Source organism: Pieris napi, chromosome 23 (genome assembly GCF_905475465.1).
Source record: "Pieris napi chromosome 23, ilPieNapi1.2, whole genome shotgun sequence".
Lineage (NCBI taxonomy): Eukaryota > Metazoa > Arthropoda > Insecta > Lepidoptera > Pieridae > Pieris > Pieris napi.
In genome coordinates, this window is record NC_062256.1 from 8778430 (window position 1) to 8797493 (window position 19064).

The 19064-nt window shown below is 33.9% G+C and overlaps 1 protein-coding gene across 1 annotated transcript in view; it reads right to left on the reverse strand.

Moving 5' to 3' along the window:
• LOC125061213 (serine/threonine-protein phosphatase rdgC) overlaps window positions 1-19064 on the reverse strand; it is a 142926-nt gene that overhangs the window by 59348 nt on the left and 64514 nt on the right. The window contains exons 7-8 of the mRNA XM_047666469.1: window positions 3040-3206; window positions 1640-1676 (exon numbers count right to left, since the gene is read on the reverse strand). Coding sequence (XP_047522425.1) covers window positions 1640-1676; window positions 3040-3206 — 204 coding nt within the window. The remainder of the gene's footprint in view (window positions 1-1639; window positions 1677-3039; window positions 3207-19064) is intronic.

A 19064-nucleotide genomic window follows, 5' to 3' on the forward strand; every position in this document is an offset into this window, starting at 1 on the left:
CACCCTGAATATCTGTTCAAACGTCGGTAAAACAGTCTGGGCCGCTAGTTGGCGCTTGCTGTTTTATCGACATTTTGCCATTGTCTGTCATGGCGTAGTGTTGATTTCTATACGAGAAAACCCGTTGCAACGTGATAAAAACATAGTGTTTATTGTAAAACGTCCCTCTAAAGCGCTCGACGAAAACTATAACGGCAAAGAAGTATAACTTCTAACGCGTGTACATAAGTACACACACGTTTTCTTTCATAGAATTATAATTCATATCATATCATAGTGGTCTTTTCGCGGCTTTTCTAAAACAAAATACTTGGCGAGTAAAAGGAAAAGCGGAAAGTGCTTTATGCACATCATATATAATGCTATATCTACAGTATATGTTGCAAGCTATTATTCTCTAAAATATATGACAATTTTGATAAACATAAATGTTAGAAAGAATTAAAAAAAATTAATAAAAATAGCGATTTTTTTTTGCTTTAGGCTAAAAGCAAAAAAAAATGACACCTAACCTTATATGAATTACTGATATTTTAAAACGTTTTACTAGTCGCTATTGTTTTAAAAATGAACTTAATGGAGTTCGTAGAAGAAATTCCGCTTCAAACCTCAATGAAGTTTCCCTTTACTCGACTTTAATTGCAGCTACACTTTTCATTTTATTTCACGACGTTTTACATTTTTTATTTGATTCTACTTTGGCGTCTACTAAGGACCTGCGTTCAACAGTAATTATACGTTCAATAGTAGGTAATTATACGTTCATGAGTTGGTTGCAATCTTTGAAAGTACTAAACATTCAATTATTTCACTGTCATACATAGCATATATCTTTATTTTTAAGCTATTGCATATATTTTATCGCGGGCTTTGAGCGCGGCGACCGAATCCAGAAATTCCGTAACGAAAATAAAAACCTAGCACACGATGACGTATTACAGATGCAGCCAATACGCGTTAGAGTAATACAGAACGCTTACTGCGTCTCACATCGGTCTGGAATGATCGGTGACGTAGCTCAGGTGCGTTAGAGTGGGACAGAACGCATACTGCGTATTCGCATCTCTCTGACGAGATTGGTGACGTAGCGTAAGCGCGGCCGGTGCAGCCGGTACACGTTGGTGTGAGACAGACTATATAGGCGTGTTGGTCTGAGTCTGGTAGAGTGGTAGATTGAATTAATCAAAGAAAAAAAATACTGCATAAATAAAAAATAAATTATAATTGCAAAAGTTGTTAAAAAATGCTATGCTTTACCGCGGCAGTCCCCGAGTGCCACACGTTTTTTTTTTAAAGAATAGATGGCAAAAAGGCCTTACCAGGCTTATCTGATGTTAAGGGAAACCGCCAGTGGGCACTCACACTATTAGAGGGCTTGCGAATACGTTGTCGACCTAAACATATCACAAAATATCATATGTTTCGTTCACTTTTACCATCTTATAGGTAACTCATTGATCCCTTTACTAAAAAAACATTCGGACGGGATTCAATAAAATCTTTGAAAGCAGTTTCCACTGCCCATCAGAGTTGAATTTTTTACCTTGCAAGAAGTTATCCAAATATCGAAAATCATAGTAATCTGTCTTAGACAATACAATTGAAGCTTCTCTAAATAAAGAACTAAAATATTGCTTACCTTATATTTCTGATGAACTTCTCTTATGAAGCCGTATCTGTGGAAAAAAACATTAAATTAATCCCCAAATTGATTGATTGAATTCCCAAGCAACAATTCGTTGAATGTAATTAACTCCACAGAAAAGATTGAATACAATTTCGATGGCTCTAAAGGCGACCTCCGTCAAAAACGTATTGGATTTTTACATACAGAAGCCATAGTCAAGTCTCAACTCTAAATTTTATCTTTTGTATGAATAACCTTGCGTTACGATCTCGGCCCTTTAAAAATCCAATTCTTAAAGACGAGTCGAATTCTATGGGTGCGTATAGACTATGTAACATATTATATAACTTGTGTTTTATAACACGTCCACATTATGTAACCTTGTTATTCAACATTATAACATAAAACAATACTGTACACATTAGAATAACAATGCAATATACCAATGTTATATAACCATTTTAAATAACAAAAGAAAAACAAAAAAACGTAGATGCTGGGTTCGTCCTAGCATACATATCAATAACATGTTTTATAACATTCAGTGTCCACATTATCTGAAACATGTTGTATAGCAATGTTGTATAACATGTTATGTTATATAGTCTGTACGCACCTTTAGAATCAAATTCTTAAAGGATTGTATTTGAAAGATTATTATTAATAGTGACGGGCTACGCGAAAACCCCGCTACTTATCCGACAATATTCTTTTAATATTTACAGGCAAGAGGTAGCACTGCTTCCAGCGGCTCTTTTTACACCTTCCTCTCTATTAATACGATTTACAATTAAAAGTATTTTTATACAGAAAACCACCAGGACCTGGAGTGTTTAAAATAACTGCTGCAGTAACATCTTTGTTATTATATCTTGCTCCAGGTCGAACCTAACAGCTGCAGAAGAAGTCCAGTGTGATTTAAAGGTAATGCGGACATCGTGGTGAAAGAAGTTGTTGTGATGAAATGTCATATTGTACCTTCAACTATGAAATGCAGGTATTCATTTTTATAAGTTTAGGATTATTCTTTTTATTCTTGATATGACAACAGTGATAACGTCATTTAAATATATAATGTAATTAAAACAATGATAGCATTAACATAAATACAGTTAAAAGCTGTAGGCGTGTTTATATAATATGTATGTTAATTGTTATGGGCGCCTTATTAAATTATGTGGTATCTATTAAAACAGCGTTTCAGAGTGTATGTAGAACTAATTAATAGAAATAACTAACTAATACTAATGAACAATTAAAAACAGACTTTTAAAAACTATAATAAGGAGAGAAGTAAGAGTAAAAATTGTGTGTGTGAGTCTGCATGTGTGTGTGAGTCAATGTTAATTTTAATAATCTTTAATTAAATTCACACATATCAGAAATCTAAACTAATTATCATATAAAAGTACCTGGCATTCATAATGAGATCTTCATGATTACCCCGATTGAGGTAAACTCCTCCAGGAAATGCCAACATACATGACAAAAGCAGGAGCAGTACTTCCAAACTCTTCTTTCCCCTATCCACGAAGTCACCGTTGAAAATATATGGATTTTCAGGAGATGGTAGACCATTCTGCAAAAAATAAAATAGTTACGTGGTTACTTTCAACCTTAAGTCGGAGGTTCTGTTATAGAACAGGAGGAAATGGGGAGGAGGCTCACCAATGATTCACATTACCATGGCAGGTGCCTTGCTGCCTTGCGATCTGTTGATTTGAGCGCGACCGCCGCTGCGAAAACCGCTGTGCGAGTTCGAAAAGTGAGTTACAGAATCGCAAGGCTGGTCTTTTAGAAGTGGACTGTTTTCTTAAAGGACATATTCGTATGATGATTTCCTATGAATATAACTAAATTGACGAAGACGTCTATCTTATATATAAAATTTTTGCGTCACAATGTTCGTTCCCAAACTCCTCCGAATCGGCTCCACCGATTCTTATGAAGTTTTTTATGCATATGTAGTAAGTCTGAGAATCGGCTACTATCTATCTTTCAACCCCCCAAATGATAAAAGTGGTCCACCCCTAAATTTTTATTTCTTAGATAACATTTTTTGTTTTTATGATACGGCATAGAAAAATACATACAACCCTTAATTTTCACCTCTCTACGATCAACCCCTATTTATTATTTGTTAATTAAAATATTATGACTTGAACTCTGATGTTTATATAGAGAAAAATTCACAGAAAAACCTACAAAGTTTTTATTCCCGAAAACCGAACAGTCTCTGGGGTAGCATATCAAAATGTTTTTATGTACTAAAAAGGTAGGCCAAATAAAATCACATCAAGGAGAAACGAAGTTCGCGGAGGCAGAATCTTCTATAAAAAACAGTATTCGCTGAGTTATTCATAGAAAAAGGTTTCATGACATCACAGAAACAATGCAATCATTTCTCAATGAATCCGTAGAGATGCGACCCTGACTTACACAAAAAAAATCGATATTGCGTGCTTCATGATTTGCCCATGACAACGAATTGAAATAGAAAATGCACTTGAAGCGACTTTTCTTATTGATTGAGTCAGCCCGTAGGGATCATCATCGTACTGTTAGGGAATGATTCAGAGTTACAAATTATTATATAGGATGATAATAGTTCCCGAATGTAAAAAATCAGATCATACTTATCATATCATAGCACTAAGCCTTGACATTTATTTATAAATGTAAAACAAAAAACTTGGCGATTAAAAAGAGTTGCAGAGAGTTTATTGCCAGTTCTTCCGTTCTACGCCCTTGATTTAAGAATTGGCAGTAAATGTAAAATTAGAAGCATTTAATGTATATTTCTTTTATGACGTTCATAAGTGTACATTGTGTTACCTATATGAATGAATGATTTTTGACTTTTGACTTTTATATGTAATCAGAAAGAAAATGTTTACAAGAGTGTAGAAACATAAACTGATAAGCCAGATTGTAGATCACTATACTCTTGACGACTCATTGGTCTAGTGGTTAGTACCCCTGACTGCGAATGCATGGTCCCGGGTTCGATCCCCGCCTGAGACGAACATCGATGTCATGAGCATTTGGTGTTGTGCTTTGGTCTTGGGTGTTTAAATATGTATTTATATATCTATCTATCTATAATATGTATGTATATCCGTTGCCTAGTACCTATAACACAAGCTTCACCAGCTTAGCATGGGACTAGGTCAATCGGTGTGAATTGTCTTTAAAAAAAAAAAAAAAGAATCGTTAACACGCAGCTTTAATTGAAGCTTCTGGGACAGCCTACACTTAAATAACGTACAAACATTTTAAACAGGTATTGTAAGGTATTGCTTTAATAATAGAAGATATTATTTCGCACTATCCACCCACGTATAATAAAATAATAAATTAATGCTAAATAATGTGGAAGCTGGAGTGAGTGCCTGCGTCTGGCTATACTCTCGGGGCGTAACTCCGACGATTTAGGTAATCGCCACGCTTATATTAGGAAAGTTTAAGTGGGCGAAATGTAAAGCCTTGGCTCGAACAGGTCGTCATGATCGTAGAACAATGTCGGATTTGAAAAAAAAAACAAAATCCAGTTTTTATCATATTTGGATACTACATTTACTAAATATTACGGCTACATTAAAAAAAATCGATGAGTTTTAAATTACAAATTTAGCAGTCGGTAAAATGACGGATTCGATAGAAACATGTGATTTTTCTAGAAAACTGTGTACCTAATTAAAAGTTATTATTTTTAATTTGTTACAAACCAAACCCTTTTTGTTGCTTGTATACCAATTTTTATAATAACAGAATAGAAATTTTAATAGTTATGAGTGACAAAAACTAACATGATTATTTTATTTTGAAATGGCTGCCCTGTAATGTTTACTACTTGTCAGATCCGTCACTATTCTACGACTATGACGAGGTATAAATCTACTCGCCTAAAAAAATATTTTTCAATAAAATAATCTACCATTAAAGATTAAAGATGCGCCAAATATTTACATTTATATCACAAAAGAATACATACACGTAGGAAAACTTCATAACAAAAAATCTATTTCTTATAGTATAGGAACTGACATGACGCAGAACTTTTGTCAGTTCACTCAACGTACAATTAAAAACGTATGTTCAGTTCATTAATTATTTCCATACATTGTCATACGTGCCCTTTTCGAGAGCAAAAATATCAATAAAATAGACGGAGTAATGTATCCATGCTATACCTTTTTTTACCTGGCACCCATTTAAACTCTTAATACTAAGGGGTCGCATGTGCGTTGCCGGCCTTTAAAAAAATATTTATTTTATTCATTATTACTTCGTTACAGAAACATAAAACAATTGACGTAATTAAATGAAAATGTATATGTATAATCCATTACAGTATCTTAGAACAAAATAAAGCTTTTCTCAAACCTGTCAACTCTAATAATTATGACGTCAACCCAAGTTCGGAAGTGCTTTCGAAACCCGTAGCACTGATGTCGCAAACTTGGGAGCACGTGCTACGGAAGCTCAATATTGAAATAGGAAGCCTGTTGAAGTCACGTGGTAACTTGCAAAATTGTTATTTGTAGAACTTTTTGGAACATTTGAACTTGTGAAAGCACCCTTTGCTTTCGCAAGATATTTTTAAAGGTAATAATTTGGTTTGTACTCATACAGAGAAAGAGACTGTTTAACTGAATTATACAAAAGTTGTTTATTGAGATTACTATATGATATGATACCAAAAAAAAAGGTGCTACAACCTTTCAAACACAAACTCAAAATAGCTTTATTCATATAGGTAATCAAGTACACTTATGAACGTCAACAGAAAAGATGTTAAATTGATTCTAAATTTACATTTACTACGCAAATCAAGGGCGTAGAACAGGCGAGTAGAACCGGCAAGAAACTCTGCGCTCACTTTAATCGCCAAGTTTAGGTATTGACATCAGATTTCCGCATCTGTTTCGTTGTTAGCTTTGTGATACACGACGAAGACACTTTTTTAGGTTAAGAATAACTTTATTTCTCATAAGAATTGCATACTTAATGGGAAACAATGTGTAACGCTAAGGTTAATAATTAGAGCCCCGTTGAAACACAAGAGAAACTAGATGTGAATGAATAAATAGAAATAATATCCACTAATATTACAAGGAGACAATATTTAAATTATTGGTTGCCTGGAAGAGATCGCTTGAAAGTAAGGCCGCCAGTTGCCCTCCTTTTCATTTAATTATGTCAACTGTATTATATTTCTGTAGGCAACGAAGTGTTCATAAATAAATAAATTATTTTATGTTTATAACGAATGTACCCAATAGCTACTGGACCGATTTCCATAATTCTATGAAGCCGTGGGGAGTCCATATAAACATAATTTTAACTTAAACATAAGTTAATATATAGATTTTAGTATTATTGTGTCGTGTATGTTTGTATTTTTATGAAATAATATGAACACATACGACATATTATTAAACTTTATTGATTAACCAAAATATTAATACCAAAATGTATGTCCAGCAATGCATGATTTGCTCCCACGGTTTTAATAATGACTAGCCGCATATAAATTAGAGATATACATATTATATAAAAATTCCTAAAAAAAGTTTTATTATAACATACTGAAACCCTCAGCAACCCTCTGAAAGCCAATAATTCTATATAAGCCCGTTAAATCCAATACAAATGTGTGATTTAGATAACAAATTGGCTTTACATGACACGGCTTATCGCGGGAGATAACGCTCCGCCAATCACAAGGGTTCGCTTAGTGTCTAAATCCAGAATCTAAATGTAACAATGAAAAAGAATTTGAAATGTAAAGATTTTATTGTAAGCGAACTTGTGAATATGGCGAAAAATAAATAATTAAGTAAATGCACCGATGACTCCAGAGCTGGTACTTTCCTCGCTCAACGAATTTACCGCAATACAGTGAGGAAATGCTGCCAGCGAAAGGTGCCACAGAGACCAAAAATTTTAAATATGTTTAAATTTTTTTTTTATTAATCCTTATTATTACTATGTTGGTTAAGAATATTGTAAATACGGTATATTTGTGTGACATTTAATCTATAATATAAAAATGAATCGCAAAATGTGTTGGTAAGCGCATAACTCAACAACGCCTAGACCAATTTGGCCAATTATTTTTTTATAATATTCCTTGAAGTACGAGGATGGTTCTTACGGAGATAAAAATTAAAAAAAATGTGTGAAAAAGTCTAAAAACAACACTTTTCTATATTCCCATACAAAATATTCTTAATAATACTTAAAAGTCAATTTGAACTTTAATACCATATCATAAAGTTCAAGTGTTAGTGGAGGGGTTCCGGGAAGGTAAATTTTTATTTTTTGACATAATGTACTTGTTGTCTTATCAACTTTCTTTTTTTATATTACTAGCTAGACCGGTGTCCCGAATAGCAGAATAAGTATTTAAAAAAAATAAAGAATCGACTGTTAGGCGGTACGATGTTCGCCAGGCCAGCTAGTTATTAATAAATATGTTTCAACTTCAAAAAAGCAAATATTGAAATAGGAAGCCTATTGAAGTCACTTGTTAACTTGCAAAATTGTTATTAATTTGTGGAACTTAATGGAACAATTAGAAAGAGCTTGCAAAATTGTTATTCATTTGTAGAACTTATTGAAACAATTAAAAAGAGCTTGCAAAATTGTTATTCATTTGTAGAACTTCTTGGAACAATCAAAAAGCGTGCTTTCGCAAGATAATTTATTTTTATTCATGACGAAGGAGGACCGTGTAATTCTTTTTGTATGTCCATGAATAGCTCCTCCGACCGTGAAGTAGATGATCGACGGACAAATTACTCGTATTTACAGCGAATTTATCCCATAGTGTGATAATCTTTGAAAAACGCGTTTTGGTTAAAACTCACCGGATCATCCATAGTTGCTACCCTCACTTTAAAATTTATTTATGTTTAGTTTTTTTTTTATTAATTTTTTATAGAATAGGAAGGCAAACAAGCATACGGGACGCCCAAAAAGGGCAAACAGCCCGTGGATACCCATTTTTAGTGGGTGCGATGCCGGCCTTTGAGGGAGGAGTATACTCTTAGGGTGAGATCTATAGTGCGCACTTGGACTTTGCTCAGACTTTACTTACGAAAAACACTAAGGTTAAACTATGATTTAGTATATTTATAGACATTTTAACGGTGAGATTAAGCTAAGCTCAAGCTAAGACAGAAATTGATGTTTCATTTCATGCAATACCTTCTTTATTATCCTTTAAAAAAGTAAAGAATGGTTATAGTTAAGTCTGAGCAAAGTCTAAGTGTGCTCTATAGATCTCACCCTTAGAGGTCGTATCTGTTTAACTTGTTATTTGCCTATAAGTGCCTGTCACATTAAATCTTTTAGTTTATTTTTCTTATACCAATATATTAGAGTGCCGTGCGTTGGTAAGCTTTTGTCAATAAAATAAAAAGGGAATTTACAAACAATGACAATACACAGTGTAGGAAGCAAATCTATTTTTTATCTTCTGAACTATGGTATTTAAGTGGCATTTGAATTTTACAGTGGAATTAATGCATACCTTTTGAAAATATATTTTTTCTCCAATGAAATTAAAAGAAACGCCACGTGTTAAAGAAAGACAGATTAGTAAAATGTTTCCAGCCATTCATTTGCTTTCCTTTCTGTCAGAAAAAGGAAAAAAACTCGATAAAATTAATTACAAAAGTTCGGTAGCGGATGTTGTATGGATAACTTCTGATGCAGATTAAATGAAACACTTCGTTTAAAGGGTTATAGGGATGTGAAAAAATAATCGATTAAAATCGGTTTGTTTTAAGTAAAAATCGAGTTTTGTACGCGATTTTAATAATAAAAATAATCCATTAATAATCGATTCTTTTCATAAATGAAAATCAATCATAATCGATTTTTCATTCCGACATAATGTCTGGTCTTTTATAACCCGGACCTCGAGTATTACGGATATTCGATATACATCGATGTTTACAATGCGATCATTGAATAGATCCGATGCTTTGAAGATGTATGGATATACTCGATGCATTGATGTCTTTCTATAAAACATCGAAAGGGTGATACAACCAGTTAATTTCACAAAAACTCAAGTTTGAATTGAACACTATAATTTAAAAGTAAAATACATAAATTTATTCAGCAGCACAAGGTTATAAAATATACAAACGACCACAAAAATACTGCAATGTCTTACTAAAAAGGCATACTCAGCATCTGTCAAATTTCACCTAAAATCTATCAAAACGAGATTAGGTTAATTTCAATTTTAATTATTCTAAAACTTTAATTTGTGTTTATAATTTCTATTGTTTATTTTTAATTAATAAAACCATGAAAAATAAAATATTTAAGGTTTCAAAAAATCTATTATTTTTTTAGGAAAAATCGATTATTTATTAATAGATTTTGTATGCAGAATGTCACATCCCAAGCTGGGTAACAACTGGCTTTAATTGTTAAAACATGAGATTATAACTAAGATTACTGGTTGCGACGCTAGATTAACAGAAAACTAACTTGACTTATTGAAGAGTTCGTAAATCTAAGTGACACTTATGTTGAACATTATCGGAAACGAGAATGTTAAATTGCAATTTATGAGTGTGTTCAAAACTAAAGGGCTATTAGCTTCGCGTCTGCGATGATTGTTTACATTTTGATTACGCTTTAAATTTTTTTGTTTACATAACTCAAGCAATGAAAAGAACAATTTTAGCCGAACGACTGAAGTTTTTTTGGTGATATAAACTGCATATGTATATAAGAAACTATCTGTAAGCCGAAACATAAATATCCACTCTTAGACGTATTACTATTAAACGTTTAGATTTAACAATTAAATACAATTCTCCATTAACAACTGTAGTAAAAAAATACTTAAAGAACATTTGTAAAAAGACTCCACGATCGTAAACGTTTATCACCTACGTTAAACTGAAGTGCAGACATAAAATACCATTTTAGATTTAATTAAGATTTAAAAATCTCTTCTCACAAACGTTGTTCATATTTCTCTTGGCACGTGGCTATTCAGCGGGAACAGCTGACGGTGCGTGATACACCAACAGCTCGAAGAGTAAATATTATGTATGTGTGAATAGGTGTAAGGGTCGATTCGACCAAACTTCAATTTATACACGAGTAACTATACCAAGAATAATCTATTCCATGATTTAAATCTCGAGTAAATCCATAGTCGTTTGTCCACGTAATCGATAGTATAATTGTGCTAGGAATAACAATACGCGAATAGCAAGAGAATGGTGAACGAAAATAAAACTCGGCAAATATATGTTGTTCTACAACGGGACAGTGTAAGAGCATGATGTCAACTCGATTTTGCCGTATTATAGTGTGAAAAAGTAGCTTTTAACAGGTGTCAAACGACAACAAAAAGTTTTTATTTCTTGTTTGTTTGAGGCTTTCGTCTAAAAAGGAACTTCTGTTGAGCCCAGTTGAATTTCATTCTAATATTATAGAAAATAAAAAATCTAAAAACAAATAAATAAATAATAAATTGTTTAAACGTTTCATTATACAATACTAGACTATTAATTTAGTGCGTTGCGTTGACTTGAAATTAAAACACAGAATACATATTTGTGAAATGACAGAAATCAGCTGATTGGACTGACTGACGCCATTAAATTATTCTAGGAATAGCTGTTATTCCGTGCGAAACGGCGGTATAGTAGCAATTCCCGAATAAGCCCACTATTCTTAGAATTTGTAGTTGGTAAAACGTAAAATTGATTTACTCTCGATTAACTGACGATTTATTCTAAGATTAAGATTTACTCTTGTTTGGTCGAATCGACCCTAAGTAGTATTTAAGATCTTAGCGTGCGTCTACATCTGGCGAATGCGTCGCGAATGTGCAGCTGCGCGCGTGCTGTCACGGCAATGGGTTAGTGCGCCTCTTTGGCGCAACTCACGCAAGGCTCGTAAAAGGCGCTCGAGCGGTGCGCGATCTGCGCGCACTCAGTTCTCGCGCTTACAGTTCCGTTTACTGTCTCAGCACAAAGACATTCAAAATTACGATCTAGCTTAACTTGAGACTAGTAAGTAATTTAAGTCTAACTTACTAAAAAGGATATTTAACATAAGAAAGTGTCTAATAACAGAACTTTCAGTCTCTATTAAGGGGAAGATACACTCTTGTGTCTATGGCAGAATTATAAATCGGTAATCCGGGAGCTTCTTGTCGTGTGTGAGACATTTCTCAAATCATTTTGCAATGGATAACAGTGAGATTGAACTGTAAGTCGTTATTCCAGCCTTGCGATTCTGTAACTCACTTTTAGAACTCTCACAGCGGTTTTCGCAGCGGCGGTCTTGCTCAAATTAGTCGTGAAGCAGTCATTTTACGATTTGGCATTCTGATAAGGTGGGAGCTTGAAGTTTATTGTTTACGCCGCTGTGAGAGTTCGAAAAGTGAGTTACAGAATCGCAAGGCAGTACTAGTTTTCCTGGCTTGGAAATCAGTATAACTATCGCAACTTTCCACATATTAGGAACATATTGAAGTCGTAGAATAATGAATGTGGTATCGATCAAACACAATAAGGATCGCATAAATTGGATGACGCATTGCCGCGCCCTAATTGTTTACCATGCCCACTATTCACTATTGAGTTATCATTGACGTCAGACAGTTGTAACTTTAGTAGATATTTTATTTTCCATCAAAGAAAAAAAGGTCTTTACCGTTGGACTTTCCCATTTGGAAAAGTAACCTTTTGGGGTCATCGTTTCTTAAATTTTTCATTTCCCTTTATGTATTTTTTTAGTTTATAAGGAAACTAGCTGACCCGACAAACGTTGTTTAGCCATTTATATTATTTTTAAGAAACATTGTTTTAGTTCAATATAAATAACTATCTGCTATAATAAAAAATAGGGGTTGATCGTAGAGGGGTGAAAATTAAGGGTATCATAAAAAAATAAAAAAATTATACAAAAAATAAAAAAAATTTTTAGGGTGGACACCCCTTATCTTTTAGGGGTTTGAAAATACATAGTAGCCGATTCTCAGACTTACTGAATATGCATAAAAAATTTCATAAGAATCGGAGGAGTATGGGAACGAACATTGTGATACGAGAATTTTATATATTAGATGTGCTGTGCTTTAGATTGCTACAACCCGGAGTGGTGAATAATTTCTGTAATTTAAAAAATAAATAGCCAACTGTGTGAAAATAAATAGCCAGCTGTGTGAAAATAAATAGCCAACTGTGTGAAAATAAATAGCCAACTGTGTGAAAATAAATAGCCAGCTGTGTGAAAATAAATAGCCAACTGTGTGAAAATAAATAGCCAACTGTGTGAAAATAAATAGCCAACTGTGTGAAAATAAATAGCCAGCTGTGTGAAGCCTAGCTATGCTGTATTATAATAAAGAAAAGCATTACAATTCATATGTTATATATACCACCACCACTCCGGGTTGTAGCAATCTAAAGGTTCAAATTTTAAATCTGGCGTGTACTTTAGTAATCTGTGATTGTGTTTGTAATTAAATTGCTCCTGACATGGTTGGACAGATTTTGATTAAATTTGTTGTGCATTCAAGTGGTATTGAGAATTAAAGTTTTCCCAATACTTTTTTATGTTATAAAATTTTGTATTCAAGACGTGTTGGATAACGGCTGTCGGGTCCGCTATTATTAGCATATATTAACTCTAATCACACCATAGTGTTAACAACAACCGTTTATAAAAAGTTTTGTTTCGGATTTTAATGTCTGAGTAACGATTAAAATCTTAAATTTTTCAAAAATGATCCTACCAAATACTAACTATGTTCCTCACATCAACACTAACTATCCAAAAATCTCAGATTTGTATCGTGCAGCCCGGACATACAACGACCAATATTTAAGCCTTGACTTGTTTAAGTTATCGCGGAATATGCTTCTTGTATTAAGAATATCCATAGTAATTACCTGCATCATGAGCATACCCACCATTCACATACATACCCTCTCTTTTACACCATCACACATCACAGCCAAATTAGGTATTGCATAGTAAAATGTATTGAATAATTTTTATTGCTTTTTTCCTAAATGTTTGAACCTTTTTGTAAATATTATGTAAAGAAAAAACTTTTTAACCGGATTAAAGTTATGTGTTATTATAAAGTTACAATTATTTAACATTATTTTAAATTTATCCGACGTTTCGCGTGCTTTACAGCGTGCGTGGTCACGGTGACTATTTATAATAATACATAACTTTAATCCGGTTAAAAAGTTTTTTCTTTAAATGTGTAAAGGTTATGTTAATCAAAGACAATACTAAATATTATGTATTTCATCTTTGGCTATATTTTAGTTTAACTGTTTGTATATAAATATATTCGAATTACGAAATAAATAAATACATCCCTAAGTACTGCAATCCGGTTATAATGAGAAAAATCTCCGTTGCGTAAATCACATATAGTTATCGAAAGGTCAAAGGGTTACGACTCCATTCCATTTGCCTGAATTGCCTCGATCGCAGTATTTTCGGTTACATGAATGAGAATCGACCAATAGGCCACTTCTCTCCTTAAATATTATATATTCTCCGTCAGTTATTTAAGATTACTATTATCTGTAGTATATACTACTATTATAACCTAAAAATAATAATAAAGAATCAGTAGTGCTACAACCTTTTTAGGTTCTGGCCTCAGATTTCTGTACCTGTTTCATAAACATTTGTCAATCTAGTAGGCAAGAAGGTGTTTCCTTACGATGTTTTCCTTCATCGTTCGAGCGAATGTTAAATGCGCACATAGAAAGAAAGTCCTTGTGCATAGATCGAATCTACAATCTCAGATATGAGTGTCGCACACTGGAGCCACTAGGCCAACACAGTTTCTAACCTATAATTAATACCTGTTTAACCTACTAAAAATGTCTGCCAATGATAGAATAAGATATATCCACTTACAGTACTTTAGTAGGTGGGAAGTGTATGTTCCTATCACCACTCTGTCTTTATTATGTTGTTATAAGTTAAGCGTTTGTTTTACTTATAATTTCTTTCTTTCTCGTCACGAGAAGCATATTGTACTGCAAAGTAGTCACTCACAGTGATTTAGGATACCAACCAAGGATACTAACTTCTACTCCTCTTAAGGAAGATTTTTTTATAGACAGCAATGCTCGCTTCCCGTAGCGTTCCGGCAACGCGGAAGCGCATGCAAGAAATTAGGATCCTCTATCCAATTACGCATGTCTGGGATGTTCTGAAGAGTAAGATCAGTGCAACCTGCTTCACTAAACTTAAATTTTTTTTTATGTAATAGGAGGCAAACGGGCAGGAGGCTCACCTGATGTTAAGTGATACCACCGCCCATGGACACTTACAATGCCGGAAGGCTCGCAAGTGCGTTGCCAGCCTTTCAAGAATTTGTACGCTCTTTTCTTGAAGGACCCTAAGTCGAATTGGTTCGGAAATACTTCAGTGGGCAGCTGGTTCCACATAGTGGTGGTGCGCGGCAAAAACTGCCTAAGAAAACACTCAGTTGTGGAACGACGGACGTCGAGGTGATACGGATGGTATTTTAATTAGCTAAAAAGAGTCATTGCAGAAGTGGGAACGTATTCCTCAAAACGTTGTTAAAAACATCGTGAAAGCATGACCCGTGTTATTTACATTTGGCAACTTTATTTGATTTATAAAAGTAAAGAAATCTTCTTGTCATTTTATGCCAACCACCTATCCTTGCCATGTACATCGGTTTTACAGAATCCATCAAACATTTACTTAAAAAAACCATAATTCACATCACGCGTATTAATTCACACGATACGTATACTCAAACTCAAAATAACTTAATTCATATAGGTAACCAAGTAAATGAACGTCAACAGAAAATATGTTAAATTTATTCTAAATTTACATTTACTACCAGTTCGCAAGTCAAGGGCGTAGAGCGGGCAAGAAGTACTGGCAAGAAACTCTCCGCCACTCTTTCTGAGTCATACAAATGGTATGTTTGTAAGACCATAAATATTTGACTACGTTAGACAATTAAATTTTATTAAATTAAATGAAATCGACCATAGAACGTAAATTTCCTTCTCTGTTTTTTCGCAGAGTTTATATACAATTCACTATATACCTATTATAACATCAGTATGCGACAGTACGGGAAATGTATTTCCGTTAACACTGGTTTAAGAGCGTCAGATTGTCTCAGTACTTTGGCATTCTACCAAACGCACTTTTAGTATTAACATTGTTCAATTAATCCCAGCTTACATCTTACAAACGCTATTATGTTATTGAATGAATTTAATTATAGACTATTAATTAATTGTTATTTCTTGTCAGTCTAAATATAGAAGAGATTCCGTTTGAAACAATTGAAGTTCTCGAATTTATGAATGAATGACGCAAGTACAGTCGCTTGAATTTTTAAACTGTATTACGTAAGTAACTCTAGTAATTTGAAATATACACTATTATTAACAAACCATAATGTTAAGAACTAGTTTACACCAAGTATTGCTTTGGATTAGATGTCTCTGAGTAAATATTAAAATTCTTCTCTTCTTCTTCTCTTCCTTTTCTCTTCTTTTAGTGCCTCTCCATCACTGGAGGTTGGCCGACAGTCTCTTGAAGCGTGTCTTGTCCAGTGCCAGATGCTCAACTCTTCCGCAGTTGCAATACCCGTCCACTCCCTAACGTTGTGAAGCCATGATTTCTTCCTTCTACCAACACGCCATTACAGATTTTACCCATTTAAATTAATTGAAGGAGGTGGTAGCGGTCATGGCGTAACACGTGGCGCAGTTACGCAACTTTCCGTTGTTTAAGGTTCTGCATAAGTTTTTTCGGCATTCCAAATCGTTTCAGAACCTTCTGGATCCAGCTTATACAAAGCATGCGATAGCACCACATCTTAAATGCTTCTAAGCGCCGGCGGATATCTTTAATTGTCCAAGCTTCACAGCCGTACAGAACAATTGGCCAATTCAAAATGATTAAACCCACCAAATACACTTTCCTAAGAACTGTAGCTATTCGGTTAAAATCAGAAAATCACATATATTTATATTATTCATTGAAAACACAATTACTATTTTTGTTGTGGAATCTCGCTGTTAGCCTTAAGTGGGCTTAAGCTTGGCCGAATTGGCGTCTCCGACGAGACTCGGACCTCGGCTTATTTTACTAAAATTAATTCAGGGTACAAAAGTATTTGTTTTCGCCTTACAATGGAATTGAAAATGATACGAGAATGTAAGTGCGTGCTCCTATTTCACCATGCCTCCTGCTGATAGAGGACAAATCTTTGTTTTTAATTTATTTTATTATTATTTATTACTTAAGATGTCATGTGTAACATGGTATAATGGTTGCATCTCCTTACAAACATTGTGTAAAAAAAACTTGGCGATTTCAAAAAGTGGCGGAGAGTTTATTGCCAGTTCTTCTCTTCCGTTCTACGCCCTTGATTTGAGAACTGGCAGTAAATGTAAAATTAGAAGCATTTCATATAATTTTTTTATGACGTTCATAGGTGTACATTGTGTTACCTATATGAATAAATGATTTTGAATTTGATTTTTTTTTAATTATTATTTTAAAGAAAAAATACCTTTTCATGCGTTTTATTCTATGGTAATAATAAATCATCGCCGCTACCACATACGGTTTTGAGTCGATTATAGTCGTTACTTTATTCATTTTTATAGACATTTAGGTCATATTATGTATCATTTTATAGACATTTTTATAGATCGGATTTGGATTTTTTAGTAAGACACTATCACAGTACAATCAAGATGTTTTCCAGAACTTTGGAGATTTATGAAAATTCAAAATATAAAAATTTCGATGTACTTTTTAATCTAATCAAAGTACTTAACTCGTAATTCATTAAAAAAAATATTTCAAAAAAAGATTGTACAATGTGTCTCATAACCAAAGGAAAGTTTCTTGCCAGTTCTTCTTGCCTGCTCTACGCCCTTGACTTGCGAACTGGTAGTAAATGTAAATTTACAATTAATTTAACTTCTTTTTTGACGTTCATAAGTGTACTAGTTTAGTTTTGAGTTTGAAACACGTTAATATAATAAAACCGTCATCGTCCAATCCATGGCCTGGTGAATACACAAAAATTCATTCAGTAATTTTATCGCAAAGATATAGGAAGGATACATGCGAAGGATATAATACCATTCTTATTTCGAGAGTATTATGTATGCATTGAACAAGGACCACTGACTTTCGGATAAATTACATTTTGCCTTCGTATATGGGAAAGTATTATTTCGCAATTCCATATTAAAGAAAGTTCAAGTGAAGAGAAGAGTGTAAAACATATGTATATAGGTATTAACAATATTCGTAACCTACATATATAATAATAATCCAAATATATATTTATATTTAAAAATTAATAAATTTAAAAAGTTTGGTCCCTCTGGCAGTGTATCTTTATCGCTTGCAGCATTTCCTCGCTGCATTGCGATACTTATTCTTTGAGCCAGGAAAGCACCAGCTCTGGGGTCACCGGTACTATCTACCAGGCGCCAACTTTTTTTAATTAGAACCTGTGCACTTGAACCCCACGGCCCAAGAGTCTCTACTCCAAAGGGGACAAAATCGAAGTTGGAGGAAAGACTCATTTATTTGAGCCGTTTGTTATTTTCCGCCTGCTCTGCGGCCGCCCCAGCTTTTTTGCTTGTCTGAGGAGGGAGACAGAGCATCCCATAGCCCGTCTCATCCTCCAAGGGATCAACGACATCAAAGTCAAATCATTTATTTCAGTTAGACCACCTAAAATGGCACCTTTGAACGTCAAATAAAATATAAAGAAGATTCTAGTTGCCACTTCCAAAAGGTAGTTTCGTGTGGAGAAGAATGGGCAAGAAACTCCACACTTACTCTTTTAAAATAGGTTTACAATATTTTGTTTACATTAGTTAAATCATTATATGTGAAGACGATGTACTCTTAGAATAAAGCTACTATACTAAAAAAGTTAGTATACATTCCATCCGGCCGCTTGCCATCGTCTTTAGCAATGCCTGTTGGCTTCAAAATGGCTGGAAAATTGACGGAGGCAAGCGACCGGCGTGTCGTTGAGAGCGGCGTAGTAGAAAAACAACCTGCACTCTTTTCGCAATTGAGGCCATGGTTTACAAGGCTACTAGTGTGTGTGGCTTTTCAAGTTGGGGTTATTTTTTTTGTTAAAACCGCGCTGAACCTTTAGTATGACAAAAGCTTTGTCTAAAAGCTACCTTAAACATACGACGACACAAAGTAAAAAATCACAATTTAATTATACACTTTGCTCTAAATTATACAAGTCATATATCAAGAACTTGGCAATATTCTAAGGGTCTGTTTCACAATTTACGGATAAGTTGTGCATAAGTTCCAAGTTAGCTATTTATTACTTATTGGCAGGATAAACACTATTATTGCG